This window comes from Patagioenas fasciata, chromosome 1, assembly GCF_037038585.1.
Source record: "Patagioenas fasciata isolate bPatFas1 chromosome 1, bPatFas1.hap1, whole genome shotgun sequence".
In the NCBI taxonomy this organism is placed as follows: domain Eukaryota; kingdom Metazoa; phylum Chordata; class Aves; order Columbiformes; family Columbidae; genus Patagioenas; species Patagioenas fasciata.
Window position 1 is genome coordinate 77,431,981 of NC_092520.1, and position 8,145 is coordinate 77,440,125.

At 50.7% G+C, this 8,145-nt stretch overlaps 1 protein-coding gene across 2 annotated transcripts; it reads right to left on the reverse strand.

Moving 5' to 3' along the window:
* Positions 1-491: 491 nt before the first annotated feature.
* On the reverse strand, positions 492-5,323 carry NHLH2 (nescient helix-loop-helix 2). Of its 2 annotated transcripts, XM_071809398.1 has the most exons (3): positions 4,307-5,323; positions 4,043-4,120; positions 492-2,150 (listed from the first exon to the last, which is right to left on the reverse strand). In XM_071809398.1, the coding sequence occupies exon 3, from the start codon at positions 2,128-2,130 to the stop codon at positions 1,687-1,689; it is 444 nt and encodes a 147-aa protein (XP_071665499.1). In that variant the 5' UTR covers positions 2,131-2,150; positions 4,043-4,120; positions 4,307-5,323; the 3' UTR covers positions 492-1,686. The 2 variants fall into 2 exon arrangements, with proteins under 2 accessions (XP_071665499.1, XP_065708599.1); XM_065852527.2 differs by having other exon boundaries at positions 4,043-5,323.
* Between the last annotated feature and the right edge of the window lie 2,822 nt (positions 5,324-8,145).

The following is an 8,145-nucleotide window of genomic DNA, read 5'->3' on the forward strand; positions in this document are numbered from 1 at the left end:
CTGTTGAGGTTTTGCAAAAAATAAAGGGGCCAGGATTTTTACTTGGTTTCAGTAGAACTGGACCTGGACAGAGCGGGATCAAAACTGAATTTAAACAAGAGAAAGAAAACCCAGTGCATTCAGACAGGATGAGACACATACCCTTTGGTTGCAAAGTTGGTCATACTGAAGAGCGATGTGGCGAAACAGGTGCTTTGCAAGCATGGGGTTTGATTTTACAGCCTGAACTTTGGAACGCGCGACCAGATGTCAGTGGTGACTGAGAAAGTGAAAGCAGCGGTCCTGTGCCTCCTGTGCCTTTGGGCAGCGCAGGCAGCTGAGAGCAGCTGGAGCAGGGGAGCTGTGGTGGGGGAACCGCAGCCTGAGTCTCCCTAGGAAGCAGCAGGTAACCTGTTGGAGTTTTCCCATGCATGACTGGAGAGGTCTCTGCAATTCTTATTCATAAGGGCATCGTGTCTCCATCTTATAGAAAGACCAACAGGGAAAAATAATTAGGAAAAAACAGCTTTTATTTGATACTTTTATTTATATGCAAAACAGCTCACCATTCATGAGAGATATGAAAAACGCATCAGATAGAAACCAGATTTATCTATTTTCACTACAAAATATTGCATTATATAAAGCAACAGAGACACACAAAAAAACCCTGAAAAAGACTAAAATCTTTGGATAGCAGATGTGTTTTTTTTCTTTTTCATCCCTAAAATGCGCTTCTTGTTTTCAGAGATTCACAGCAAAGAACATGAAACATTTTCAGGCTATAGAATTTTTTGGTTGTCACAAAGGAAAGCAGTCCTGGATTTTACTTTTTTTTTTTCCTCTTTTTTTTTTTTTTTAGGAAAAGTGTCCTTTCCTAAAAATATGCCACGCACATACACACCCACGCTCACTCCCACACACATGCATGTATACACACACACATATACACCCACAAAGGAACTACTTCCCTTATAAACGATTTGCAAAGTACTTTTCAGACGTAACTATAGATCAGAATAACAACAAGTTTTAAAAAACCTCTCCTAGTTAAGTGCTAGTGGTTGTCGATCCCACACGAACAAAAAAAAAAAAAGAAAAAATGTCAAGAACAAACGCCTTCATATACATAAAATATAAACAGGGAGGAAGGGAAGGTTTGTCGTACACAAGTGCAATATAATTGGAGGGAAAAAATAAATTAAAAAAAAAAAAAGTAAATTGAACACTGTATCGATCCCAACAAACACTCATCAAGTTAAACATAATATTCCACAGGAGCAAGTGTAAACACTCGACTATAGAAACCAATTGGCACAAAGTATCCAAAGTAAAATTGCCACAACTCTGAAAAATAAATAAATCTTGAAAAAAATAAATTGTCGACTCCTTCTACCATAAATAAAAAATAGTTATTTTTGACTGCACCCATGGGTCACACGTTTAAGGTCACAAGTAAATGTTTTTGGATATATATAAAGGGGCACTTGACAGCCTGAAGAAACAATCCGGTTTTACACTTCTTTTCGAAAATCGGGCTCTCCCTCGGCCACACCGCGACCGTGTGGAGGAACCCCCGGGGAGAGAGTGGACGCCGCGGAGACACCCCCGCCCCGGGGAAGGCGCTGCCGCCGCTGCCCCCGCGGCCGGACTCGGGGCGGCGGAGGGTGAACCGGGGTCCCGGGGGTCCGTCGGGGCGGTCGGGCGCTACACGTCGAGGACGTGGTTGAGATAGGAGATGTAGCAGATGGCGAGGCGCAGGATCTCAATCTTGGAGAGCTTCTTGTCGGGGGGCAGGGTGGGCAGCAGCTTGCGCAGCTCGGCGAAGGCCAGGTTGAAGGCCTCCACGCGGATCCGCTCACGCGTGGCGTGGGCCGAGCGGTACTTGGCCGTGGCGCGTCGCCGCCGTCGCTTCTCCTCCCGGCTCAGCGGCGGCGGGTGCAGCCCGGGCCGGCCCCCGCCCCGGCCCTCCCCGCCGCCGCCACCGCCTCCCCGGCCCTCCCCGCCGCCGCCACCGCCTCCCTCGGCGGGCTCCGGGTCGGAGACACAGCAGCTGAGCGTCTGGGCGTCCGCGCCGCCCAGGGACTCCGGGTCGGAGGGCGCCGAGGAGGGGTGGTCGGAGTCGGCAGCTTGATCCGGGCTAAGCATCATCTTGGAGGGGGCGGAGGAGCCTTCCCGGGACAGAGAAGCAGAGAGAAGCGCGTCAGCGCCCTAGCCCCGCCACCGCCGGGACCGGGGAAAGGGGGGGGACAGGGGCAAGACAGGGGGCAGGGACACGGGTAGGGACAGGGACATGTCGGCCCCCGCGCCCTGCTTCCATCGCCGGTGGCCGCCGCAGCCCCGCTCCGCCCGGCCGAGGCAGTGGGAGAGCCGGGCGGCAGCGGGCGGGCGGGTTCGCTGCTCCTTCAAGGAGCACTAATGAGAGCAATACCGGGGATAAATTATGCCCCTTCGTTTACCATCCCGTTTCTAGCGTTTGACGGCAGCTCCAACGGAATAGACTTCCTCCTCCCATTATTCCCCGTGCTTGCTTCGGTGGAGGAACAGGCCCGGAAAGCAATAAAAGACCTCTTTTTTTTTTTTTTTTTTCCTCAAGCAAGTTAATATCCAGTAGCTCAATATTAGGTAGATTTGTTTTTCCTCAATGTTAATATGTTTATTCCTCCTCTGCGAATCTCTGCTTAACCATTTCTCTTTCTGTAACACTCTGTGGGATACCGGGCTACAGACATGATGCTTTCAAATACACATCTCAAGGGCTGCCAAACGTAACAAGGCCAGTGGGGAAATTTATTTCCCCAGTCAAACTACGGGATCTGATGTAACTACTGAGCTCTCCTCCTGCCTTTTCTTTTTTTTTTTTTTCCGCTGCTAATTGTGCGGATAGCGATTTGCCAGCGATCAAACGCATGTTTTGAAGAGTGAGAATTCAAAAAAGAAACTCAGTCCCAAAACAGCGACCAAACTTTTCCATTCCTTTAAATTTTTCCTCCTCTCCCCTCACTGCGCGAAAAAGGGGGGTGGGGTGCTGGTGTTTAAATAAATAAATAAATGCGGACGTGCCTTTCAAAAGAAAATTGAATCGTATCTTCTTGCGGCCTCACAGAGCACCATCTGTCATGTAGACAGCAATACAAATCCGAGCGCGCCCGTGGACATGCCGGCATGTAATAAAACGATACATCAGGCTACTAGTGAATAACCTTGGACACAAATGTGTGTGTGCGCGTACGGCTGGGGTGCAGAGCGAGGTGCGGAGCGAGCCTGTGGGAGGAGGGAACATTGCGTTCTCCCTTCCCTCGAATTCATACTACCGAGAATTTTCACGTAAAGTTTCCAGGTGAAGTCCCCTGTCGGGTCTCAGACCCGGTTGGGAAAAATAAATTAAAAGCGATAATAATAATAGTAATAATAATGAGAGACATGAAATGACGGGCAGGAGGGATACTTCCCAAGCAGGGCTAGAGCCAAGCGTCCCCCACGGGACGAGACGCGGGGCACGCGTGGCGGGGCTCCGCCGGGGCTCCGCGCTTCCCAGGGCGCGCAGGGCGAAAGGCCCGGGGAGGGAAAGAAGAGGGCGCTTGCTTCCCCGGGAAAAGAGTCGCCGCTTCTCAGGGCCATCGGAAACGCTGCTGCTTCTGTTTTTAAAAGGGAGGGTTACTCAGGCCCACAACGCAGGGCTAGGGAATAAAGCCGGCCAGCGCGCAGGTCAGGTATCAGAGATTTCTTGGCGGAGGGTGGGGGGGGGGGAATGAAAGGAAAGGTTTTAAAATCACCTTTCAGTTAAGATCCAAGCGAGAAGGTTTGTGCGAAAGCACACTGACAGTGGGAGGATTTGCAGGGAGGTTGTGCGAAAACGGAAAATTACAGAGGTGGTTCCTGGAGAAAGTTGCTTAAAGGTTTCTCTGCGGTGCGTGTTGAATTTTCCCGTTTCGTTTGGATTTATCCAGGCTGGGGGTTTTGGCGAGCTGAGCCGGAAACAGCCTTTTTTTTTTGTTGTTGTTCCCCAGTAAACCCATGCCCGTGCTACTTGGAAAAGGGATATATTGTTAAGTCTACTTACCTCGGCGGAGTCGCTTGGACAGCCTCTCTCTCCAGGTCCCCTCGCCCCCTCGGCGATTCCTTTATAGTTCAAATGACCCTTCGGGAGCGGAGCATGGAAAAATTACAAAAATCAAAATCAAATCAAATAAATTACGAGAGGAAAAGTGTCCTGCTCGGATGGGGAAAAACAGATCTCATCCCTCGCCGCGGCCTCCAGCGCTCCAGAGATTGGAAATGTTATCGTCGTGTTTGCGGAGTATAAATAACAATTTAAGTTACTTACGATGCATCAGGGGAGAAAAAGCGTTTTCCCCATCAAAGTCTGCCTCCGTCCGTTAATTCGGGGCAGCGGGTTGCAAATGAACCGGCAGCTCCTGCGAGTCGGTTTTGGGGGTGGGTGGGGGAGAATTCCGCTGGAAAGTGCCGTCTCCCCCCTCTCTTCTTCCTCCTCTTCCCCGATCGCGATAAATAACAAAAGGGATGCAGCGATAGCACCAGCCGGGATTATTCCCTCTCCCCCGCCCCCTCGGCCTGTCCTTTCCCCGCGGCGGCCCGCGGAACCGCCGCTCCCGGGCCGGGCCGGGCGCGGAGCCCGAGCTACGGAGCCCGGAGCCCGGCGCCCGCTGCGCGCTGCGCGGAACCCGGTGCGGCCCTGCCGGCTTTGTTCCACCGCGGCCCGGCGCGCAGGCACGCCGCGGGCCGGGGTAACAATGCGTTGCTCCCTCCTTTCTTCTCTATTATTTTCTATTATTTCTTTTTTTTTTTCTTTTTTTCTGTTTTTGGGTATCACGTGCAGTTTTGTTAATTCACCGGTCCGGCGGAGAGGGGTAGGAGAGGGAGACGCCGTCGAAAAATAAATGTTTGGTTTAGTTTTATTTCTGGTCCTTCAAGAGCCAGCGAGGGGGGGGGAAAGGGATAAACGAACCCCCCATCCGTCCCTGAGCTTCATAACTCCTCCTGCATGTCTCGAGTGAGTATAAAGAAAGAAATGCGAACGTTGAAGGGAAACAAAAAAAGGAAAAAAAAAAAAAAGAAAGAATAAAAATAAACGAAAATCTCGGCGAGGCTTCGGAGCGGCTGCGAGAGGCAACGTCGGTGCAGGCAGAGGTACGCTCACACGCACAAAAAGAAAGTGCAGTTCCTCCTCCCACTCCTCCCGGAGCGGCAATGAAGCCAAGGAGGGGTGCGGAAGGTGTCAGGGACGAGACAGACAGACAGAGCAAAGATGCGTGCGGATTCGTCTCTGGTACCAAAGGGTCTAGCCTAGAGATGGTCGGAAGAGATAAAGGCTCGTAGAAAAGGGGACGGCATTTTTTCCCTCTTAAATTGATATTTAATGGGAAAGACTATTGGACAGAAACCTGGACACGAGTCACTTAATTGGACTTGACATCTGTCACAGTGTGGGAGTTTTCACAGCCCAAATATTTTCAGCAGATCAGATTCTCGCTGAATCTGTGCCACAAATTATAACAGTCGAAAGCAGCTCATGATATAAACCCCAGCCTCTGGATACACAGCCTCGAGCCATGCTCGCTCTCACTGCTATTGTGTCCCTCCCCCCCCAAAATATTGGTTACCCACTGATCTAGAAAAACACCGCTGGCATTTCACATGCAAGCTAACAAATAAGCTTTAAACATCAATTTGCATCATGTACATCAAACGTGGAAAATCATCAGACTGTTTTTCTAGTGCATTTATTTTGGTGGTCCCCATGCCCTGTCTCCACCCCCCCTTGCCACTCCCAACCCCAGTGCATGGCGGGCACAACCCTGTCGGAGCCAGGGGGGCAGAGAAGCCCCTGCTCCCTCGGTCCCTATGTCCCCCACCTCCCAGTTCCGGCAATACAGACAATGAGGCAAGGGAGCCGGCCACGGGTCCACAGCTTTTCTGCTCACAAGGAGCTGGATGGAACCAGGTCCCTTTGCGCTGGAGCCAGGAGGTGCCTGTGACCAGGGTGATTCTTCTTGCTGCCACCTTGCCCCAGAGCCCTCCCAGCTGACAGCCCCTTCTCCACTCTGATCTCCTTTTCCCCATCTCCCTGCCTTTCAGATACCGTCAAATGGTAGCCGTAGGCACTTTTCTCAGTGTAATCACCTCCCACTCTGGGGACTTCTCTGTGCCAGAAGCCTGTGCTGGCAGGCTCCCTCTGGAGCCCCCCAAAAAGGGTGGTGGGAGAGGTGGCTGAGGTAGTGGTCTCCTGCATAGGACAGAGCTGGTTCTGTTGCTCACCAGCAGCTCTGTGGATGCTTAGTCTTGCCAGAGATGCTTCTCTCCCTGCATCCCATCAGTAGGATGCGTGGGGGTGAGGTGACAGGAACACACTTGCAGGACTCCTTGTGGTTCATCCAGTAACATATGCAACAGGCTGGGAGATCTCTGAATGGGGGGAGGTTCTGCTCTCTATATGATTTACAGGACCCTAATAAAAATAACATGCCTGAATATTTTTTCTTTTTGTCAATTTTTTTAAAAGAGATAGATACTCTGGCAAAGAATACAATCCTACCTGCATGTTACCTAGCCCATTAGTGAAAGAAATGCCTGCAAGAGGATCCTTGTGGACATTTCTTCTAGGGAAATGTGGAAATTTCTCTCCCTTCCCCTACCCACACCAGGTCTCCAAGACAGCAGGGGTGGTCACTTTTGTAGCTACTGAGTCCACATACCAGCACTGGATTCATGGATATCCAACACAATTGCAGCAGGGCTTCTGGAGATGCTTGCCTAAGTGACCCTTGGCTACCATGTGACATGCATGTCAAAGACCTTTCGTGGAAGGCAGACTGTAGAAATGCAGTGCAGCCTCTGGCTGGGAGGGTCTGGAACGCTTGTGCCCTCAGCTCACCTCTCTGATAGTCCCAACAAGGGACTTTCTAGATCTGCAGAAAGCCTCCTGCCAAGCTTGAGGGGAGCAGGTAGGTATTGCTGTGAGGTATCTGGTCTGCATGGGAAGGGGGGTTACCTTGGTGCTTGAGGGGGCGTTTGAGCTCCTAGGCACAGGAACTCAGTAAACCCCTTTGCTGCTATGAAAAGAAGTAACTAAAATCTCAGCTACTCTACCAGGAAGATTCAGATGCAAATCACCGCGGCTGTGGCACCTGCTCATTCAGCTCAACTCTCTGGCAAGCTTCACAGGTGCTCTTTGGAGATCAGGATCTGAGCAGTTCAAGGTCACTGTGCTCCACATTGCCAGACCCAAGGTCCCATTCCATCAAATGATCACCATCCCACATTTCAACGAGTAAGCCGTGAAGAAAACTTTCTCCAGCTCTTACTTGAGTGTGGCTCGGTGCTGAGGGCTCTGGCTTGCAGTATTCCTCAAGGTGTAAGTTTGAGGCCACAGCCCACAGAAGCTGCAGGTGATGGCATGAGTAGCTGGCTAAGGCTGCCGCAGAAAAAAGCGAGGAAGATACTAATTCATGCAAGCTACCCTGCTCTCTGCTACAGATGCTGTCATCACATGGCTTGCTTTTTTTTTTAATTTCCAGAAGGAGATCAAGCAGTTGCTTCTCAATGCCCTTTGGTTGGGAATGGACATTTCTGACACCTCATAAAGGACTGTTTACTGCCACTGTGATCTGATTACTTCACTGCTCTGCTCCCAGACATGTTAAACCTAGAAGTTCCCACCTTGCCCTGGGCATGCCAGGCCTGTGGCATCTACCCAAAGAGGCCTGCTGGAATACCGTGGATCTTCTCACACCAACTCTGAGAGCCAGGGTGTTGTTTCTGTATCTTTAGCCCTAAAAAGCCAATCACAAATGCTGGATCTGACAGACTGTCTCTTCTGTGAGCAAAGTCCCAAAGCCCAGAAGCAGGGCTAAATTCTCCTAGTTAAGAGCTCTCCTGCCTCCCACCACTCACACTTAGAGAAAGGGTCCTGTTTCCAGAGCTCAGCATTCCCAGGCCAACTAGTCCAAAAGTGGAGATCACCATAAATGATTCAGAAATTATGGGGCAAAAGTGCAGTTAATGGAAACTAAAGAAGTTCCATTTTGGGAAAGGAGGGATGATTAAGGCTCTTCCTCAAGCTCTCCATGTCTTTTTTCATAATATAAAGCCTCATGTAAGAGAAAACATGCACATTGGGAATCAGTATGGTCCCAAAGGAGGCTG

Bases quoted from the DNA above. Each gene is read 5' to 3' on its own strand.
- NHLH2 (XM_071809398.1), bottom strand. From the start codon at position 2,130: ATGATGCTTAGCCCGGATCAAGCTGCCGACTCCGACCACCCCTCCTCG.